We start from the raw sequence: 21947 nt of genomic DNA, 5'->3' as shown, positions 1-21947 counted from the left end.
GTTTAAGCAGCTGCCTTCAACTCAGGTCATGATCCCAGTGTCCTGGGATCCAGTCCCGCATCGGGCTCCTCGCTCAGTGGGGAGCCTGCTTCTCTCTCTCTGCCTCTGCCTGCCACTCTGTCTGTTTGTGTTCTCTCTCTCTTTCTCTCTCTCTCTCTCTGACAAAAAAATAAATAAAATCTCTAAAAATAAAAAAAGTGGTAAGGGCGCCTGGGTGGCTCAGTGGGTTAAGCCGCTGCCTTTGGCTCAGGTCATGATCTCAGAGTCCTGGGATCGAGTCCCGCGTCGGGCTCTCTGCTCAGCAGGGAGCCTGCTTCCTCCTGTCTCTCTGCCTGCCTCTCTGCCTGCTTGTGATCTCTCTCTGTCAAATAAATAAATAAAATCTTAAAAAAAAAAAAAAGGTGGTAAAATGGTTGCTATGACGATATTGCCAGGCAAAGAAGAACAAAATCATACAATCATCTTTACAGGAACATTTCTATAACAAACCAACCTCTCTAATTTCGTGTCTCTTATGACACAGGGTTGTAAAGTGAAGGACCACGTGGCTGCTCTTGAGGATCAAGGTGAAGGTGGAGATTTGCCATCCTGCCCAACTGCTAAAATACTGGACGATCTCCACAAACACAAAGATGTCATCGTTGTGCCTTTTTCTAAAGATACGGTTAGGTGAGGCAGAGGGGAGAACGCTGTGCTGCAGCTTTATTTATGCTTCACATATCAGAATCCTCCATTCCCTAGTGTTTCCCCAAATCAATCCCCTGGTCGTTTACATCATTTCAGAAAGCTTACTGAAATTATATGTTAGCTCCCATTCAGAGCAAGCAGGTGTTTACTTGGTAGGAAAAATACTTCAAAATATTGGAAGTTCAAGGGGAAGAAAAATGAATAAAAGGAGTCTTTGGTGATTGAAAGTTTGGGACCCACAATTCATTTTTTGAGGGTTTTTTCTTTGCCCAAGTTACTTAAGCCCTTCTTAAATGCTTGATTGATGCAACTAGAAAAAAAAAAGTCGTTGAGGTCATCTTTGCATAAATTTGAACTCCTTGAGTTTAATAATTTCTGAAGTCACTTCTGTCATTTTGCAGTTGCAGCAGGCGGTCAGGTGGGGGAGTGGGGGATCCTTTAATGAAGGCCTTTCTCACAGAAGTACCGGTCATAGCAGCCCGTTTCACAACCTGGCAAGTGTTTGGTAGTGCTGTGGTGCTCCCCTATGGTCAGTGTCTTCTGCTGGGGGAATCACTAGATGAATTAAGCAATGTAAATGTTGAGGTGACATACTTTATGCTCAAGAACTATGTTTCTAAAGAGCAATTTATAAAATATTTGCAATAAAAAAGATATCATTGGCATTTCACTTCTTATGAAATTGAACATTTCTCCATAAATGTCTTTTTCTTTCAAGTGATTCTGGGGTTGGTCCCTGTGATGAGAAGAGTCTAGATTGTGATGTTTTACTGGAGCCAAATACACCATGGGGCCCCAAAAGTGTGGAGCTCAATGCTGTGAGTAGCTGTTTCACTTATTCTTTACTAATATAAACAACTGATGACATTTAATCTTTAACAGAAATGTAATTGGTTTAAACTGAAATTAAAATATTGGTTGAAGGGTGGCCGGTTAGCTCAGTTGGTTAGAGCGTGGGGCTAATAATGTATTTGCTTGATAAGCGTTTACTGACTACCTGATCATAACAACAAGGTATTATGCTGAGTTAGTAGGACTCTAAGGGTAATAGGACATGTTCCTTGCCCTCGACTAATAACTAATCAACTTAAATTTGGGGAAAAAATTTAACATGGTCTTCAGAGGTTTTATTATGGACAACTAATAATTTGAGAATTGAAGATAGAGTGAATGAGATATTTTGTCCTCTCCTAATTCTATAAATTTCTTTTGGTACGAAATTCCTTTTTTTAAATTGTAATCAGGAATTCATTTAGTTTTTGCAAGGTTTCAAAACAAATATTTTTCAGATGGCTGGATAGCTTTGATTTTTTTGATTCTTGTTACTAACAACCAGGGCATCTCCAATTGCCTGTGAACTTCTGCGCTTTGTATTGGCTGAGGTAGCATTTACTTGACAAAGTGAAATATTCCATGTAAAATGCATTGTAAACTTCAAATGTCTGTAAATATTCAATCATTAACATTCATTTATGAATTATATACCAAATAGCAAATTAGATTTCTTGAATATCCATATATAATCTGGTTCCTTAACTTAAAGTAAAATATAAACATTAAGAAGTAATTGAAGGGGCCCTTGGGTGGCCTCGTCAGTTACGTATCCGACTCTTGGTTTCAGCTCGGGTCACGATCTAGGAGTCATGAGATCAAGCCCCGAGTCACACTCTGCACAAAGTCTGCTTAAGATTCTCTCTCCTGCTGCTTGTGCTCTCTCATTCTCTCTCTCAAGCAAACAAATGCATCTTTAAAAAAAAAAAAGTGATTGAAATAGTTCAAAAAATAAGTTAGATTATCTCTACATGTGATTTGCTTATCCTTTGGAAATGACACTAGGAAGTATTGATTTTCTTTCTTCTTCTTCTTTTTTTTTTGTAAACATATTCTCTAGGCAGCAGATATAAAAAATTTGTAATACATCATTTTCTGCCTGAGTTTTAAGTTATATTTCAACCTGGAAAGGACCTATACTTGCAGCTTTTTTCCAGTTCTTCCATAGTCTCCACATAAAAATAAGGAGCTGTAGTCTAGGTAGATGCAGATTTATTAATCTCCTATTCCTTTGTCTTTCTTATAGTTTTTGTCACTGAAAAATTGGACTCTGCAACTGGTAAGTAAGCAAATATATTCCACTTTCATGGATCTTTTTCTTCTGCAATTAAAGTTTAGTTTAATAGAATCTTACCAGTATCTTATTTTATAGATTTTAGTTCAAATCGGTTATCCTTTTCAGCTTCTGTAATTTTGCACTTACTGAAAATGCCATTGTTTAAAACAGACATACTGTATTATCTTGTATACTCCTTATGTGTCCCTAATGACTTCTAAAACTCACATTTAAGTTACATTAGGACATAGAACAAAAAAACAAATCTATTAAATTCCAGGTGAAATTTGTTTGGTTGGTTGGTTGATTTCTTTTTTTTCTTTTACCTATTTGCCACTACTCTGCCATCTGCCACCAATATTCACAAGAATGCAACTGAAATTTGGATCAGTGATGGCAGAAAGTGGGGTGGGTAGGCAGAAACAGGAAGCTGATGCAGCTATTGTTGAGTAATCCAGGACCACATTTATCCAGAGAATGTGCACCTGTGCTTGCTTATGAGACTACTTTAATAATGGCAATTATTATATTTTAATTTAATCTTAATATCAAGGAACATACATTCAGTTGAGTGATAGAGGTGCAGTTTGACAAATGCTGAGGACCTTTATGTGCCCATCACTCTGCTAGGATATGTGAAGGAAATAATTTAAAAATGTTTATTGTAGAGGCGCCTGGGTGGCTCAGTGGGTTAAAGCCTCTGCCTTCAGCTCAGGTCATGATCTCAGGATCCTGGGATCGAGTCCCGCGTCGGGCTCTCTGCTCAGCAAGGAGCCTGCTTCCCCTCTCTCTCTCTCTGCCTGCCTCTCTACCTACTTGTGATCTCTGTCAAATAAATAAAATCTTTAAAAAAAAAAATGATTATTGTAGGGGCGCCTGGGTGGCTCAGTCATTAAGCATCTGCCTTCAGCTCAGGTCATGATCCCAGGGTCCTGGGATCGAGCTCCGGGTCCGGCTCCCTGCTCCGTGGGGAGACTGCTTCTCCCTCTCCCACTCCCTCTGCTGTGTTCCCTCTCTCACTGTGTCTCTCTCTGTAAATAAATAAAATCTTTAAAAAAAATGTTTAATGTAATGTGACCTTATCCTAAACATAGAAATTCTTATGCCCATTTCCCAAATGTTATACTAGGCATTGGTTACTTCATCAGATCTTGTGTGGCTTATTTAGAAAAGTGTGTTTGAAAAAATTTACTTATCCAAAATAAATTTAGATAAATGTGTTTGAAAGAATCCATAAGAAATGTGTTAATACTATGTTTTTTAAAGGGTGTGTTTGTTTTGTTTTGTTTTTTAATTCAGAAACAACAATCGTTATTTTCAGAAGAAGAAGAATATACCACTGGATCTGAGGTCACTGAAGATGAAGTTGGAGATGAAGAAGAAATATCCAAGAAACAAAGTACTGATTTCTAAGATAAAATCAAGTCTCACTTTTATGAAGATGTAGCATTTTAAAGGCTTTAATGCAAGGGATGAGGACTTAGCTCTGTAAGTCTACATGGTAGGCTGCAACATGGAAAAAAAGAAAAAAGGAGCCTCCTCCATCAGGATTCCCGAATCCTGACACTACAGAATAACAAAAAGTTATTTTAAAAAGTGCAGTGTTCTGAGAAATAATCCTCCACATTTTCACTTCAGGTGTAACCTAATGGGTTTCTCAAAATGCATGACTTAACATCAGTGTGTGCCTGAGGTGATTTCAAGTGACACTCAAACGAAGCATTATACAATAGTAATCAGAGTATGATTCTTTTTTTTTTTTTTTAGATTTTATTTATTTGTCAGAGAGGGAGAGAGAAAGAGAGTACCAGCAGGGGGAACAGTGGAGGCAGAGGGAGAAGCAAGCTCCCTGCTCAGCAGGGAGTCCTGATGTGGGACTCGATCCCAGGACCCCGGGATCATGACCTGAGCTGAAGGCAGATGCTTAACCGACTGAGCCACCCAGGCATCCCCAGAATATGATTCTTAAGAAATTAAAAACATGATTTTATACAACTACAGAATAAACTTGTGTCAAAAGTTTTGAGCTCTTTGGCAAGAGAAATAAGGGAAAAAATTTGTTCAAAGAGCGTTTGAAGACTTAGGTATTTATAGGCATTTGAAAAAGAATGTTAAAGAGTATTGCAAGTTAGATTCGAAACTAATTGATGTCTTATAATGCAGTAAACCAATCACCTTTGAGGTTATCTTCTAAACAGAAATCATTTGCATTTCTGTTAGATACAAAAATCTGCAAGTTACAAATTTCACAGCATTTGGCCTTCAATCAACAGTAATAGGAGAGTCAGATACAAGGATATTTTCCTTGAGATTTAAGTATTTCTACATGGCCTCTTAAGCAGTCCTCCAGTATGACACTAAAAGGACATACAACCCTCCCTTTGTCTTTTTTCCAAGTTTTATATAATTTTTCTTGATGCGTCAAATACTCTTATTAAAAAACTAGTTATTTATCAGTTATTTTATTTGTCAATTATAGTTATTTATCAATTATTTATTAATTATTTTAAAATTATAATTAGTCAAGGAGAAATGCTACTATGGATTGTGTGAGGTTTTTTCCCCACAGTTGATTGAGGTAGAATTTATAATGGAGAATGAATATAATGAATTTTAATAAAATTCACCCATTTTTAAGTATACATATTGATGAATTTTGGCATACAGTTGGGTAACCACCACCAAAGTCAAGACTAGAACATCACCCCCAAAAATTAATTCCTGCCCTTTTACACTCAGTTCCCTTTCCCCAGTCCCACCCCACAGGTCACCACCAATCTGCTTTTGTCACTGTGGCTTACCTTTTCTAAAGTCTCATGTAAATGGAATCATCCGTAGTCTTTTGTGTGTGGCTTCTTTCACTTAGTGTGATGTTTTTGAGTTTCAATTATATTGTGTATGTCAGTAGTTTGTTCCTTTTTATTGCCCAGTAGTATTCCACTGTATGACTATACTATAATTTGTTTATCCGTTCACCATTTCATGGACATTTGAGTTGTTCCAGTTCTTGGTTATTATGAATAATGTTGCCATGAACATTTGCCTACAAGTGTGTGTGGACATAGGTTTTCATTTTTCTTGGGTAGATACCTAGGAGTGGAATTGCTGGGTATATTTTGTCTAACTTTATAAGAAACTGCCATACTGTTTTGCAAAGTGTACCATTTTGCATCTCACCAGCAATGTATGAGAGTTCCAGTTGCTACACATTTCTACCAGTTCTTGGTATTATTACTTTTTTTACTTTTAGCCATTCTAGTGATAAATTGCTCTAGGCATCTTCTCATTTGCTAATTGGCCATTTATATACCTTTTACATGAAGTGTTTTTTTTTTAATGATTTTTTTTTAAGATTTTATTTATTTATTTGACAGACAGATATCACAAGTAAGCAGAGAGGCAGGGAGGGAGAGAGAGAGAGGAGGAAACAGGCTCCCTGCTGAGCAGAGAGCCCGATGCGGGGCTCGATCCAAGGACCCTGGGATCATGACCTGAGCCAAAGACAGAGGCTTTAACCCACTGAGCCACCCAGGCGCCCCTTAAATGATGTTTTGCCTATTTTTTAGTTGGATTGTTTGCCTTATTATTGAATTATAAGCATTCTTTATATATATTTTGGATACAAGTCCATATATTTTGCAAATATCTGTCCCCAGTTTATGACTTTCCTTTTATTTTTATTAATGATGTCTTTTGAAGAGCCAAAGTTATTAAATTATCTTCATGAACTCTAATGTTTTAGTTTTCCTTTTATGTTTCATGTTTTAATGACATGAATCTTTGCTTACCCCAAGGTCACAAAGATTTTCTGCTATTTTCTTCCAGAAATTCTATGATTTAAACTTTTCTATTTAAGGGACGCCTGGGTGGCTCAGTTGGTTAAGCGGCTGCCTTCGGCTCAGGTCATGATCCCAGCGTCCTGGGATCGAGTCCCACATCGGGCTCCTTGCTCATCGGGGAGCCTGCTTCTCCCTCTGCCTCTGCCTGCCATTCTGTCTGCCTGTGCTTGCTCTCTCTCCCTCTCTCTCTCTCTCTGACAAATAAATAAATAAAATCTTTAAAAAAAAAAAAAAAAAAACTTTTCTATTTAAGTCTATGATCCCTTCCAGGTTAATTTTTATATATGGTATGAGTTAAGGGTTGAGCTTCCCTTTGTTTTCCTATAAGTATAGCCAGTTTCCCCAGAACTGTTTGTTGAAAAGAATGTTCTTTCCCCTTTGGATTACCTTGACACCTTTGTTTAAAAAACAACTGATCATTTACATGTGGATCTATTTTTAAACTCTTTGTTCTCTTCCGTTGATTCTTATGTCTATTTTACATCAGTATATCAGTACCACAGTCTTAATTTTTGTAGTTTTTAGTGATTCTTGAAATCTGATGATGTATGTCCTTCAAAATTGTCCTTTATTTTAGATTATTTTGGTATTTCTAGGTGCTTTGCATTTCCTGTATATTTTAGATTAAAGGTCACTATTTCTACAAAATTACTGTTGGAATTTTTGGGGGATTTTATTGAACCCAAGTATCAATTTGGAGAAAATGAAAATGACCTTTTTTTTTTTTTTTTTTTACAATGGCAAGTCTTCTAATCCATGAATTTGGAAAGTCTGTCCATTTATTTAATTCTTTAATGTCTCTCAACAATGTTTTGTAGTTTTAGTTTTAGTATGTTTAGTTTTAGTTTTGTAGTTTTAGTATGTAGTTCAATATTTAGATATTGAACATCTTTTGTTAAATTTATTCCTAAGTGCTTTTTCTAGTCTGTTATAAATGGAAGTAGGTTTTTAAAAAATTGTCCAGTTTTTCAGTTGGAAAATTTTCCAGTTGTTCCAAATGAACTTTTTTCTGTGTCCTTGCTAATTTCACTTAATTTTTCTTTGCTTATTAGATTCCTTTCCAATACATATGCCTTGTATTTCTTTGTCTTGCCTTTTGGCTCTGGTTAGGACCTCATGTTGAATAGAAGTGGTGAGAACAGACATCTTTACCTTCTCCCTGTCTTAGGGGAAAAGCATTCAGTCTTTACCCATTAAGTATATAATGTTAGTGGTTGGTTTCTCACTTTCTCATAAATGCCCTGTCTCAGATTGAAATAGTTCTTTTCTACTTCTAATTTGCTGAATTATAGTGAATTGGTGTTGAATTTTGTCAAATATGTTTTCTCCATCTATTGAGATGATAATCTAGGTTTTCTCCATATATTAGTATGATGAATTACATTGGTTTTTCAAGTGTTATACCAATCTTCTCAGGTAAACTCCACTTAGTTATGAGGTATTTGTCTTTTTATATTAATGTATTTGACTTGCTGGTATTTTGTTAAGGATTGTTTGTGTTTATGAGCAATATTAGTTGTTTGTTTTTAGTTTTCTGTGATGTCTTCAAGTTTGGTGACCAGAATAATACTGATCTCGTAAAATGAGTTAGACAGTGCTCCCCTCACTTCTCTTTTCTGAAAGAACGTGTGTACTATTTGTATTATTTCTCCCTTAAATATATGATAAAATTCAGCAATGAGGTCATCTAGACCTAGAGTTTTCTTTATGGGGAGGTTCTAAATTATGATTTGGTAGCTGTAATATTGTACTATTCCAGTCTTTTATTTATTCTTGAATCTGTTTGATAACTTGTGCCTTTCAAGGAATTTCTCCATCTTATCCAAGTTTTCAAATTTATTGGCATAAAGTTGCTTATGGTGTTTTCTTATCCTTTTCTGTCTGAAGGATCTGTAGTGATGTCCCTCTTTCATTGATGATATTGGTAATTTGTTTTACCACTTTTTTCTTGATCAGTTTAGCTAGATGTTTTTTAATTGATCTTTTCAAGGAACCAGCTTTTGATTTTATTGACTTTCTTTATAGTTTGTTTTATATCTCATTGATTTTCACTTCCTTGTAATTGCTTTGGGCTTAATTCCTTTTTTAGCTTCTTAAGGAACTTAAATCATTGGTGTTTTGCTTTTCTTCTTTTCTGATGTAAACATTTAAACTTGTAAGATTTGCTCTCAGCACCACTATTTCCCACAGACTTTGCCATGTCTTGTTTTCATTTATTTTCAACATAGAATGTATTCTAATTCCCCTGTTTTTTTATTTGATCCATGTGTTATTTAGTAGTATGTTGTTTAATTTCCAAATATTTTCAGATTGTCCAGATACTTTTCAGTTACAGGTCTCTAATTTAATCCCATAATACTCAGAGAACACACTCAATGTGGTTTCATCCCTTACATTTTATTGACACATGTTCTAAATGTTCATGAAGAGAATATGAATTCTGTTGTTATGGTGTAGTCTATAAATGTCAGACAGGTTGGTTTGGTTGTCTGTTCCAAATCTTCTGTAATCATGCTTATCTTCTGACTGTTCATTTCTGACTTCTTGTTCCATTAATTAGTAAAAGAGAGTATTGAAATCTCCAGCTATAATGAATTTACGTGTTTTTGTCTTTTAAGTCTACTCATTTTTACTTTGTGTACATTAGAGCTTTGTGATTAGGCATACATTTATAGTGTATTGACTCTTCATTATGATGTATTCCTCTTTGTCTACAGTAGAATTGCTTGTCTTGAAGCCTATTTTGTTTGGTGTTAATATAATCACTGTAGATTTGTTTACTGTTATCTTTTTGCTAACCTTTTATTAACCTTTTTGTGTTTTCTAATTTAAAGTATATATCTTGGGACGCCTGGGTGGCTCAGTTGGTTAAGCAGCTGCCTTCGGCTCAGGTCGTGATCCCAGCGTCCTGGGATCGAGTCCCACGTCGGGCTCCTTGCTTGGCGGGGAGCCTGCTTTTCCCTCTGCCTCTGCCTGCCATTCTGTCCGCCTGTGCTCGCTCTCTCTCCCTCTCTCTCTCTGACAAATAAAAAAAAAATAAAAATAAAAATAAAAATAAAGTATATATCTTATAGGTAGCATGTTGTTGGAAATTGTTTTTTTATCCAGTTTGACAATCTTCAGCTTTTCATTAGAGCCTTATTCTATTTATATTTAATGTGTTTAATGATAGGATTACATTAGTTCTGCCATTTTTTTTTTTTTTTAATTTTAAGTAGGCTCCATTTCCAGAGTGGAACCCAACACAGGGCTTAAGCTCATTACCCCAAGATCAAGACCTGAGCTTAGATCAAGAGAGAGACGCTCAACTGACTGAGCCACCCAGGCACCCCTAGTTCTGCCATTTTGCTGTTCACTTTCTAATTATCCCAAATGTTAATGCTTCTCTTATTTCTCCTTTCCTGCTTTTTTTTTGTGCTAAGAAAGTAATTCTAGTATATCATTTAATTTTTTTACTGGCTTTTTAGTTATAGTTCTTTACATTTGGTTGTTTGTTTTTTTTTTTTAGATTTTATTTATTTATTTGACAGAGAGATCACAAGCAGGCAGAGAGACAGGAGGAAGCAGGCTCCCTGCTGAGCAGAGAGCCCGATGCGGGACTCAATCCCAGGACTCCGAGATCATGACCCGAGCCGAAGGCAGCGGCTCAACCCACTGAGCCACCCAGGCGCCCAACATTTGGTTGTTCTAAAGATTACAACATGATCTTTAACCTATCACAGCCTACTTAAAGCTAATAAGAATAACTTGAAGTAAAATATAACCTTAAGGGGCACCTGGGTGGCTCAGCAGTTAAGCCTCTGCCTTCGGCTCAGGTCATGATCTCAGGGTCCTGGGATCGAGTCCCACATCGGGCTCTCTGCTCTGTGGGGAGCCTGCTTCCTCCTCTCTCTCTCTCTCTCTCTGCTTGCCTCTCTGCCCACTTGTGATCTCTCTCTGTCAAATAAATAAAATCTTAAAAAAAAAAAAAAAAATATATATATATATATATATATAACCTTAAAATAATATAATTTTCTTAGCTTCCCCTTCTTTGTGTTATCGTTATATATCTATATATATTATATATAATTACGGTAGGGTTATGATTTTTGCTTGAAACAGTATGTCATTTAAAGAATGTAGGGGATGGGGCGCCTGGGTGGCTCAGTGGGTTAAGCCGCTGCCTTCAGCTCAGGTCATGATCCCAGGTCCTGGGTTCAAGCCCCACATCGGGCTTTCTGCTCAGCAGGGAACCTGCTTCCTCCTCTCTCTCTGCCTGCCTCTCTGCCTACTTGTGATTTCTCTCTGTCAAATAAATAAATAAAATCTTTTTAAAAATAAAGAAAGAAAGAAAGAATGTAGGGGAACAAAAGAAAAAATATATATATTTAGTCTTTTATACATATCTACTATTTACTATTTTTTTATACCTGAGTTATCATGTGATGTTATTTCTTTTATTCTGAAGAACTTCTGTTTCCTTATAGTGCAGGTATACTAGCAATAAATTCTTTCATCTTTATATATCTGAAACTGTCTTTATTTCACTTTTTGTTTTAATATTTTATTCTTAAGTAATCTCTACACCCAACATGGGGCCTGAACCCACAACCCCAGGATCAAGAGTCATCTACTCTGAGGCAGACAGGCATCCCTCATTTTGTTTTTTAAGTACAGTTTTCTTCAATATGGAATTCTTCTTTAACAATTATTTTTTTCTTTTATCAGTTTGTATTTCATTCCAATATCTTCTGGCCTCTGTTGTTTCTGATGAGAAGTCAGTCATTGATATAATTGTTCCCCTATATGTAATGGGCCCTTTTTATCTTGATTCTTTCAAGATTTTATTTTTACTTCCAGAAGCCTGACTATGATATGCCTAAGAGTGGTTTCCTTTATGGCTCTCTTACTTGGTCTTTGTTGAGCTTCTTGGATTTGTAAATTAATGTTTTAAACAAAATTTGGGGAGCTTACAGTCATTATTCCTTTAAGTATTTTTTCTGTCCCTTTTTCTCACTCACATTCTAGAATCCAATACATGTATGTTAGACCTTTTGATATTGTCCCATAGGTTTTTGAAGTTTTGTTTCATTTTCTTCATTCTTCGCTTTATTTTTTGGATTGGATAATTTCTAATGTTTGACTTCACATTTCACTGATATATGCTACCATTTCAGACTTTCCCCTTGAGCCCATCTGCTAAATATTTCAATTATTGTGCTTATCAGTTCTAGAATTTCCACTTAGTTCTTCTCTTATAGTTTCCATATGTTTGTTGAGATTTCCTATGTGTTTATTCGATAACACCATTTTCCCTTTCAACGTATTTATAATAGCTGTTTTGAAATCATTGTGGGCTAAATCCAGTATATAAGCTCTCTCAGAATGTTTCTGTTGACTATTTCTTTTCTGAGTGGTTCATACTTTTCAGTTTCTTCATCTTGTGACTTTTGGTAGATTATCTGTGCAATTCCTATTTTGTTCTTCTGAGGATTGTTGGGGTTTTTGTTCTAGTAGGCAGTTAACTTGCCTGACCCAAACTGCAAAATCTGTCTCCCTCATGTCTCCGCACAGGTTTCTTCTTGGCTATTAACTACTACTATTTTAGCCTGACCCCCAGGGTCATACCAGCCAGTATAATTTTACTTGTCAGGCAAGGTTTTGGACAAACTTTGTATTCAGATTTGGGACTTAACTGCTTAGTGGTTTCCTTGATTTGTGGACTCCCCCTAGATTTCTAGTTGTTTTTCCAGTCCTAAGTAAGACTCCTAGAGCTTGAGCTCTATGCATTTTGGGAAAGCATTTAGTCAAAGGTACAAGAAACTCTGATCTCTCACCAAAAACAATTCTGTCTTACAGGGGTCAACACCTGAACCTAATTTCTGCTTGCCTGGTTAGCTAGATTTCCTCCCGTCTCCCATACACTTTCATGATTTAACACTCATTTGAGCAGAGTTTATAGTCACATTTTAGATCTTAAGTCTTTTGTGACTTTCTTCCAAAATTTTCCCTTTAAACTTTCAGCTTCTCTTACTTTGAATTCTATCGTCTTTTTCCTCGAACTCATAATGCTGTAATTTTCCTCCCTTGGCTCAAGGTATTGGGAAGTGCCCTCAGGCAGAAAGCCATAAACTCACAGTTCTCATCTTATGCATCTTTTTTTTTAAGATTTTAATTTTAATTCCAGTATAGTTAGCATACAGTGTTAGATTAGTTTCAGGTGTAAAAAATAGTGATTCAACAATTTTTTTTTTGAGATTTTATTTACTTATTTGAGAGAAAGAGAGAATGAGCATGAGCAGTAGGGGAGAGGCAGAGGGAAAGGGAGAAACAGACTCCCTGTTGGGCAGGGAGCCCAATATAAGGACCATCCCAGGACCATAAGATCATGATCTGAGCCAAAGGCAGCGACTTACCCGACCGAGCCACCCAGGTGCCCATGATTCAATTCTATACATTACTCTGTTCATCTCTATAAGTGTACTCTTTAATCCCTGTCTCCTGTTTCATTCCTCACCCTCACCCACGTCCCTATTTTAGGCATCTTTTAAATGTAAACACTTTCTACCTCCCTATATTTGCCAGTACCTACAGATAACAGTTTATAATATTTTTGTTCTGTTTTTATCATGTTTTCTTTGAAAGGAACTTGTATTCACATTCCATTATCAAATCTCACCGTATCATGTCCATTAGCAATTTTATAATACTTAGTTTATCTCCTGTTTTAACTGTAAACACATGTCAGGGACTCAGGGCTTGTCAGGAGGCAAATAAATCTATCTAGATTTTTTTTTTTAAGATTTTATTTATTTATTTGACAGACAGATCACAAGTAGGCAGAGAGGCAGGCAGAGAGAGAGGAGGAAGCAGGCTCCCCGCTGAGCAGAGAGCCCGATGTGGGGCTCGATCCCAGGACCCTGGGATCATGACCTGAGCCGAAGGCAGAGGCCTTAACCCACTGGGCCACCCAGGCACCCCTCTGTCTAGATTTTTAATACTGTTTTATTATTTTATTTTTTTGAGTGAGTGAGCAAGCATGAGCATGAGTACGGGAGGGGGTACAGAGGAGAGAGAATCTTAAGCAGGCTCCATACACAGCACGGAGCCTGACTTGGGACTGGATCTCAAGACCCTGAAATCATGACCTGAGACAAAATGAAGCTTGGGATGCTTAACCAACTGAACCCCCTCCCCACACACCCCCACCACCCCAGGGCATCTGAGTTATTTTTGTTTGATTATTTGTTTGTTTTATAGTATCTTCAAGGTTATCTTCCTTGTAGCACATTTTACAGGTTTTCCATTTGTGGTAGTAATATAAAGTTTCCTTTTTAAGATAGAGCAAAAACTACACAGTGTTTGTATACATCAATATACAAATAATTGATGTTTGGCAAGTGATTTAATGTACCAGCCTTACATTCAAACATTGATTTGAGAGAAATGCCCCTTTATCATCCTTCTCTTCTCTTCCTTTCCTTTCTCCTCTACATGGTCAGCCAGAATAAATTCAGAATATTGATTGTAGGAATGCACCAGTCCAGAATACAATTTGTCCCAAATCTGTTTCCTCCCAAGGTCATTTCTGTCCTATCTCCATTTTGAGTCTCATAGCTCTTCCTCCTCCCCAAGCAAAAGACATTTTAAAATATTTTTTGTGAGTTCACTTATTCTACTCTCAAACTGTGTTTTTCTGAGTTATAGTTATTTTTATATACATAAAAATTTGGTATTAGGTGTTGACTCCACTATCACATTATATTCAGAGAAATATGTTGATTTTTTCCAAACATTTTCAACATCTAGTTTCACTGGGACTCTGAATTCATTGCCTTGATTTTTTTCCCCCGAAGTTTTTCATCAAGTAGAAAGAAGAAAAGTAAAATGAACCCCTGTGAAAACACATTCAGTTTGACTTTTCCATATATTTACTTTTTATTTAGAGGTAATTTGTTAGTTTTAAGAAACAGTGTTTTTTAAAATAGTTTTATTGTTTTATTGTTCATAAGTAACAAGTGCATTGGAGAAGTATGTGAAACATAACATTGACTTTCTGTTGTCAGGGAAAAAGGAAAAGCCAAAGAAGTTCACAAAACAACCAAAAAAGCAGATGTCTTCACCCTGTGGTCAGAAGAAAGAAAAGGCCCTAGAGAAGGTAGCTCTAAATTATCCATTACTGTTGTAAAGTTCATACTGAGAAATAAATAAGCAAATACAGCCAAGGAAAATCTGAAGAAGAATAAAAATATACCACAGTGGAATGCCAACAGTATAAAAAATGAACAAAGTCCGTGCAAACTGAGATAAAAAATCTCCAAGATATATTGATAAGTGAGAAAAGGAAAGTGCTAAACAGTATGTGTTTTGGCATATTCTAACATTTCTGTAGCATGGATAGAGGAATATATATGTCTTTATATATGCATAAAATATCTCTGAAAAACTGCACAGGAATTTGATAAAGACTCACTGCCTCTAAAGAAGAAAATTGGGAAACAGACTTTTCACTATATGTGCTATTTGTAACTTTTGAATTTTGAACCAATATTACTTATTCAAAAAGATAGACTTTGAAATAAGAAAAGTAAGTAGACTTTATAATTTTTAAATAAATGTATTTTTGGCCTTTTAAAATAATTCTTATTTCCCATAACTTTGAAGGAAGGGGTAAAAAGCCAGGTAGGAATAAAAGGACAGTAGTAACCACATTTGACTAAAAGAGAAACCATGGCTTCCAAAAATGTATGAAAGGCTGGGTTGTTACTAGTTCCACACAATTACACTGGACAGGTTGTACATTCACCTGCATGCTAAGTACCACAAGCACACAACTCGGTGAATTCTAAAAGTTTTCATAAGCTGGGGCTTCCAGGTCAGACAGATAAAGCTGGATTCAAATTCTAGATCTGTATCTCTTTGGACAAGTTTCTTAACTTCTCTGAACCTGTTTTATTGCTGCTTTTTATTACTAACTATAAAACTAATCAGTAAATGTGTTCTAATTGAACCTTAATGTTGTCTACTCTTTTTTAGTCAACTTCTAGAGATGTGTCTCCTTTCATGTAAGTATTCCTCCTTAATCCAATCAGATACCCACTCTTAAAGCATCAATGCTGATTTTTGTTTAATTTTTCTAATAGTGTGAGCATGCAGAAGAATAAATGGGATGCCACAAGATCCTTGAGATTCAACCAGGATGCACAAAGGGAAGATGGTAAGTTTTAATATGTACATAATGTACAAATTAGGTATAAGTATCAATGATAGGAATCTTTCATTTTATGAAGTATGCTGAATAGCTTAAAATGTTCAAACTAGAATGAGGCTCAGAATTCACACATTCCCTTAGGAAGCAACCAGAATTTTTATTTGTTTGTTTGTTTGTTAAAAGATGGTGGGGGGGGGCGCGCCTGGGTGGCTCAGTGGGTTAAGCCGCTGCCTTCAGCTCAGGTCATGATTTCAGGTCCCGGGATCAAGTCCCGCATCAGGCTCTCTGCTCAGCAGGGAGCCTGCTTCCCTCTCTCTCTCTCTCTCTCTGCCTGCCTCTCCATCTACTTGTGATCTCTCTCTGTCAAATAAATAAATAAAATATTTTTTTAAAAAAATGGTGGGGGAAGAAAAGCTTTGCAGAATCCCAAGCAGGCTCCTCTCTGAGCACAGAGCCTGATGTGGGGCTTGATCTCATGACCCTGAGATCATGACCTGAGCTGAAATCAAGAGTGGGACACCCAACCAACTGAGCCACCCAGGTGCCCCTCAACCAGGGTTTTATTAGTAGACAATCCCCGCAGATAATGTACATATAATATATATATGTGTATATGTATATATGTGTATATATAGTATATATAGGTGTATGTATATATATGTGTGTGTATGTATTTTATATATAGATGCAATATATATACATATATATTACATATAATATACACCTGTGGTTTGGAGGTGTCAAGCTGATTGTTACCCCTTACTTGCACTCTAAAGATGACTATCATGTTTTAGGTTGGTTTACAGTAGCCTTAAGAGCGGCACAATTATCTATATGAGCCATTTACCACTTGCTGCCTGAAGTTCTTCAAAGATAAATAAGTGTATATGTCTATAAAATGGTATCCAATGGTATTTTCATAAATTCTCAATAACTGAAGTGTTCTTTAAGAAATAAAAATTATAAATCATCCTCATAAAAAGTTAGGTTTATTATTTTTTACCTCCAGATCAGCGACGGATGTCTGAAATTACAGGGCACCTTATAAAGATGAGATTGGGTGATCTGGACCGAGTCAAGTCAAAGGAAGCAAAAGAAGTAAGAATAATGTGCTAGTATACCATGCTCGCTTAGATATACCTTCCTACTTTGTTTTCATCATGAGGTATATAAAGATGCTCTAGGCAGAATCTGAAAAGACCAATTTAAGTACTTTAATATATTTTTATATTCTGTCCCAGTTAGCTTGACTCAGACAAATGTTCTCCATGTTATTATCCATGGCCCATGGGTCCTCTTTAGCTCACATAGTAATGTAGGTTATTCCTGGAAGTATAATGTCACGCCAACAGTAGATTAACCATGAATGGCTGACCAAATACTGACTACCCAGAGGGTGACTTTTTGGAAGTTGCTGATTTCAGTTAACTCTGTAGGCAGTGCTTAGATAATATTTCTAAAATAAGAGGTCATCTTGCTGAAAGTGGTAACTAGAAATACCTATGTTCTTACTAAAGTTATGTATTAGTCATAACACTATTTATTAACATTAGTATTAGTATTATGTATTTATAATTACTCTTGCCCTAATTCTTTTATTTAGAAATTTACTTCCTTATAAAACTTCTAAAATATTTCTTTTTTTAATTTTAATTCCAATATAGTTAACATACAGTGTTAAAACTTCTAAAATCTTTGTGACCTTGGTTAGGCAAATATTTCTTAACTGTGACACCAAAAGCATGATCTATAAAAGAAAAAATTGATAATTTGGACTTCATCAAAATTTGAATGACACTATTTTTGAGTGTCACTTTTTTTTTTAAAGACACTATTAAAACAAAAACATAAGCCATAATCTATGAGAAACTATGTGTAAACACTTACCTGGTAAAGGATTTGTGTTCAGAATATACAAAGAACTCTGAAAACTCAATAATAAAATAAATAATCCAATAAAACTATATGGGCAAAAGATTAACCAGACACTTCATGAAAGAAGGGCTACAGATGGCAAATAAGCACACAAAAAGGTGTAACATCATTAGTCATTAGGGAAATGTAAATTTAAACCTCAGTGAGACACCCCTGGATACCAACTAGAATGTCTAAAAAAAAAAAAAAGAAAGAAAGAAATGCTGGCCAGGATGGAGAGCATCTGGAACAGCAAGTAGGGACACGGAAAGGAATAGGCCGCTTTGGAAAACAGTTTGTCAGTTTCTTATAAAGTTAAACACTTACTCACTGCAGAGATCAGTTCACACATGTTTATGGTGGTTTTATTCAGAATTGCCAAAAACTAGAAACAACCCAAATGGCCATTACCTGGTAAATGAATAAGCCAACTGTGATACATATAAAAAAGAAAGAACTAATGATAAATCAGCAACATAAATGAATCTCCTACACATTATGCTAAAGTGAAAAAAGCCAGACTAAAAAGGCTCCAGGCTATACAATTCTACTTATATAATGTTTTGAAAAATGCAAAACTATAGAGACAATAAAAGAGATCAGTAGTTTCCAGGAACTGGTGGTGGCAATGGGTTGACTTATGAGAGGCACCAGGGAGTTTTCTTGGGGCAGTGGAAGTGATGTATGCCTCCCTTGTAATGACGGTTATACCACTGTATGCATTCGTCAGAATTCAGAACTATATCCTACAAAGGGTGAATTTCACTGTATGTAAAACTATTCACAGAAATTATAATTCAAAGAGCCTGAATTTTAAAAATCAAAATAAAACTGCTTGTTAGCTAAAAAGTAATGCCATTTTAATAAAGCAGAGCTTCTGTTGATTCCATAAAAATAACAACTTCATTTTGCCACTTTACTCTGCAGTTCGCAGGAGGTATTTATTCCAGACTCGAAGCGCAAATCAAGGCCTCAGTGCCAGTCACTACACGGCAAAGCAGCTCAGAAAAAAATACAAGGTAAATCAGTATAAAAAATTCAGAATGCCACTGGCTTTGAAATAATTTTCTTTTCTTTCTTTCTTTTTTTTTTTTGGTGAAGATTTATTTATTTATTTTGAGAGAGAGAGAGAGCAAGCAGGGGGAGGGCCAGAGGGAGGGAGTGAGAGAGAATCTCCTGCAGACTCCCCCTGCCCCGCCCCTTGAGCATGGAGCCCCATGCAGGGCTCGATCCCAGGACCCTCAAACCATGACCTGAGCCGAAGTCAAGAGTAGGCCGCTTAACCGACTGACCTACCCAGGTGCCCCGTGATTTTCTTTTTCTAGGGAAAATCATATGAACACTAGCAGCACATAATTGGAGTTTTATTTGTTTTGTTTCAAGGATTAGATCATCAAGACACTAATCAGAACCAGATTTTAACTTAAACTTAAGGCTTGAAAAGATCATAAGCACAAAATTTAATGAGAGTTGTTTTTTTTTTTTAAGTTTTCTGTTGATTGAATCAGCTCTGTTCTGAGCCAGCAGCGGATGGGAATGTAAGCTCTACTGCTACTGTGAATTAGTAGAATTTTATACTGTTTATAGGTTATATGTTATTTGTTTAAATCATTGAAGTCTTTCCTGTTCCTTATTATTTCTCTTAATAAAGTCTAACTTGTTGTAGTCTCTGTCTCTGATTTTAAATCACAAATTTTCTTTTAAAGATTAACATTTACTGAGATTGGATCATTAATACTACAGATCCAAATGCCTTATCAGCAATTCTGAAATCTGAAACCTCAGAAAGCCACCAAGACTTTTTTATACTTTGTGGCCACTCAAACCCAGACTGAGCTACTGTGATGCTATTTATAGTTTTTATTTATCTCACTGAATATAAATGTTCATTTGTTTCACTGAAGAAACATTAATGTGTTTGATTATAGGGCACTGCTCCAATCCATAATATACAATATATATGTGATGTTATCTCCCTACCCCCCCAAAAAAATCTGAATTCCAAAATATGTGTCACTCCAAGGGATTTTAAAAATGTATTATGGGGCTACATGAAATTTCATTAAACTTTGATGCTGTCAAGCAAGCATAACGTAAAGCAACAGCAACTTCTTATTATTTTAGAAGCACCTCTGACCTTCTTTTCTATTTAAAAAATCTAGGTCTAAAAGCCGTTTTGGTCCAGGGCGTCCTGCATAAAGCACCTTAACTATAACTAAAAAGAAGACAGACCTCTGGACATCTGAAATCGCTCACTTCTTGAAGATCTTCAGAACAATGACTTCTAAATGTTTTAAGTTATTTGTTAATTATTCTTGCAAACTACATAAATCATAACACTGAGGGAAACACATAGTTAGGTCTTCTGGAACCTAAAATTGTAAATATGAAACTTCTTAAATCTGATTTTCCTTTAATGTGATACTAGGCTACATAGAAAATTAGCATTTACAAATTTGCATAGTTAAGACTCCTTATATTTGTTATCCTTTATTTATTTGAAAGAGAGGATACCTAAACTCTCAAGTAGCTAAGACTTTTTGAAACCTTAAAAAATTAAGGGACCACAGCTGGGTGGTGGTGCTGTGCATGTCTTTTGGGCTGTAAATCTTGGGATAGCACTGGGAACTGCAGCTTATGTGATGAAACTCCCAGTGATGCTAATTTTAAGTTTGCATGAATATTAAGGAGTGACAGGTCTCCAGATTGCATTAAATAAATTTTCAGGGTGTGAGGTATTTCCTGTGTTGGCCAGGAGGGTTAATTTTTTTCAGCATTATTCCATGGAAAGCACAATGTTAATTCAACTTGTTTTTCTTTCAGTTTTTAATGCTTATCTGTTGGTTATCTGAGCTGAAATTACTGATTATTACCTCTTGTTCTGTGACACTAGTGCCATTCTGAATGTGTTAAAATAACTATTGATAGTTTTAGGATCGTGAATCATTTCAGTTGTTTGAAACACGCACTGTGCAGTACTCGGAGCTCTAAAACTTAACCATATTTCGAAAGCCATTCAAATAGCCCCTTCCAACAGTTAAAGTTATTTTTTACTTTAGCAATATCTAGAAGGCAACATTCCCAAATACATTTGATGGGTGAAAAATGGCATGCATTCAGTAGAAATCATACTAAATTCTGTTTTATAGATCATGTCTTAATTTTTCTAACCAAGCAGAAAGAGTGCTCAGGGAAAATTTGTTCCAAACCATAAGCATATAAAAAAATTATGTGTTTGGAAATTACTTGTGTGTAGACCTCTGGAAAACTTTAAGATGCACTGTTTCTATTTTCAGTCTTCATTTGTCTTGTAATTGGAATTTCTTCAAATTATTTAGAGAGCAGGCTTTGATAACGTGTGACAGAATGGCAGTCTCTATTGAAATACTGAAGTGCTAAACTCAGTTAACACATACAGAAATCATTTTAAGTGAGTGTTTTAGCTGATAAATGAAGCTAGATGTTACTCGATGTTATATGTGTGGCTTTTCCAAGTTTTTTGAACTTCTGTTTGCAAATTTTATTCCAGTTTAGATGTTTTTCAGTTGTTTGATGTTTTTGAAATAGATTATAAAATTTTTATTTTCAAAAGAAAATGTTTTATGGTACATGATCTGTAAGCTCTGTTAAAAACCAGAGTCTTGGGACGCCTGGGTGGCTCAGTTGGTTGGACGACTGCCTTCGGCTCAGGTCATGATCCTGGAGTCCCGGGATCGAGTCCCGCATCGGCTCCCGGCTCTGCGGGGAGTCCGCTTCTCTCTCTGACCTTCTCCTCGCTCATGCTCTCTCTCACTGTCTCTCTCTCAAATAAATAAATAAAATCTTTAAAAAAAAAAAAAAAAACAGAGTCTTGTTTTTCTTACTGTATTCTCAAAAAGGCTTTAGGCTTGTCCATGTTCTATGGTGCGGTGATGGTTACTACTCGAAGAGGAAGTCTGCTCTTTAGATTTTTAACTAATGGTAAAAAGGCAAATTGCTTCTCCCCTGGGAGGACTGTACCAGTGAATTGATTTTTACCAACCAGAATTTATCGGATTTTGATTCTCTTCAGAATATGATTTTTATTTTGTTAGTGTCTGTAATATATAGCACAGGTACCAAAAACATTGTAATCATATTCTTAATAGTACTTCTTTTGCCAAATACTTCAGAAGGGTTTTACTTTACATTAATTCTTAATTCACGTGTCTTTAATTGAAATAAATGT

At 35.9% G+C, this 21947-nt stretch overlaps 1 protein-coding gene across 4 annotated transcripts in view; it reads left to right on the top strand.

The window, feature by feature from the left end:
* Positions 1-21402, top strand: part of SANBR (SANT and BTB domain regulator of CSR) — a 56781-nt gene extending 35379 nt beyond the window's left edge. For all 4 annotated transcript variants that reach the window (XM_047746559.1, XM_047746562.1, XM_047746561.1 and 1 more), the window contains 10 exons: positions 524-669; positions 1406-1505; positions 2765-2797; positions 4094-4193; positions 14682-14773; positions 15652-15680; positions 15759-15832; positions 16836-16924; positions 18668-18759; positions 19903-21402. In XM_047746559.1, the coding sequence (XP_047602515.1) occupies positions 524-669; positions 1406-1505; positions 2765-2797; positions 4094-4193; positions 14682-14773; positions 15652-15680; positions 15759-15832; positions 16836-16924; positions 18668-18759; positions 19903-19939 (792 nt within the window). In that variant the 3' untranslated portion in view covers positions 19940-21402. The remainder of the gene's footprint in view (positions 1-523; positions 670-1405; positions 1506-2764; positions 2798-4093; positions 4194-14681; positions 14774-15651; positions 15681-15758; positions 15833-16835; positions 16925-18667; positions 18760-19902) is intronic.
* The last annotated feature ends 545 nt before the right edge of the window (positions 21403-21947 follow it).

Source organism: Lutra lutra, chromosome 9 (assembly GCF_902655055.1).
Source record: "Lutra lutra chromosome 9, mLutLut1.2, whole genome shotgun sequence".
In the NCBI taxonomy this organism is placed as follows: Eukaryota; Metazoa; Chordata; class Mammalia; order Carnivora; family Mustelidae; genus Lutra; species Lutra lutra.
Note: the sequence above shows the minus strand (reverse complement) of the source record. Positions and strands in the feature narration are given on the sequence as shown.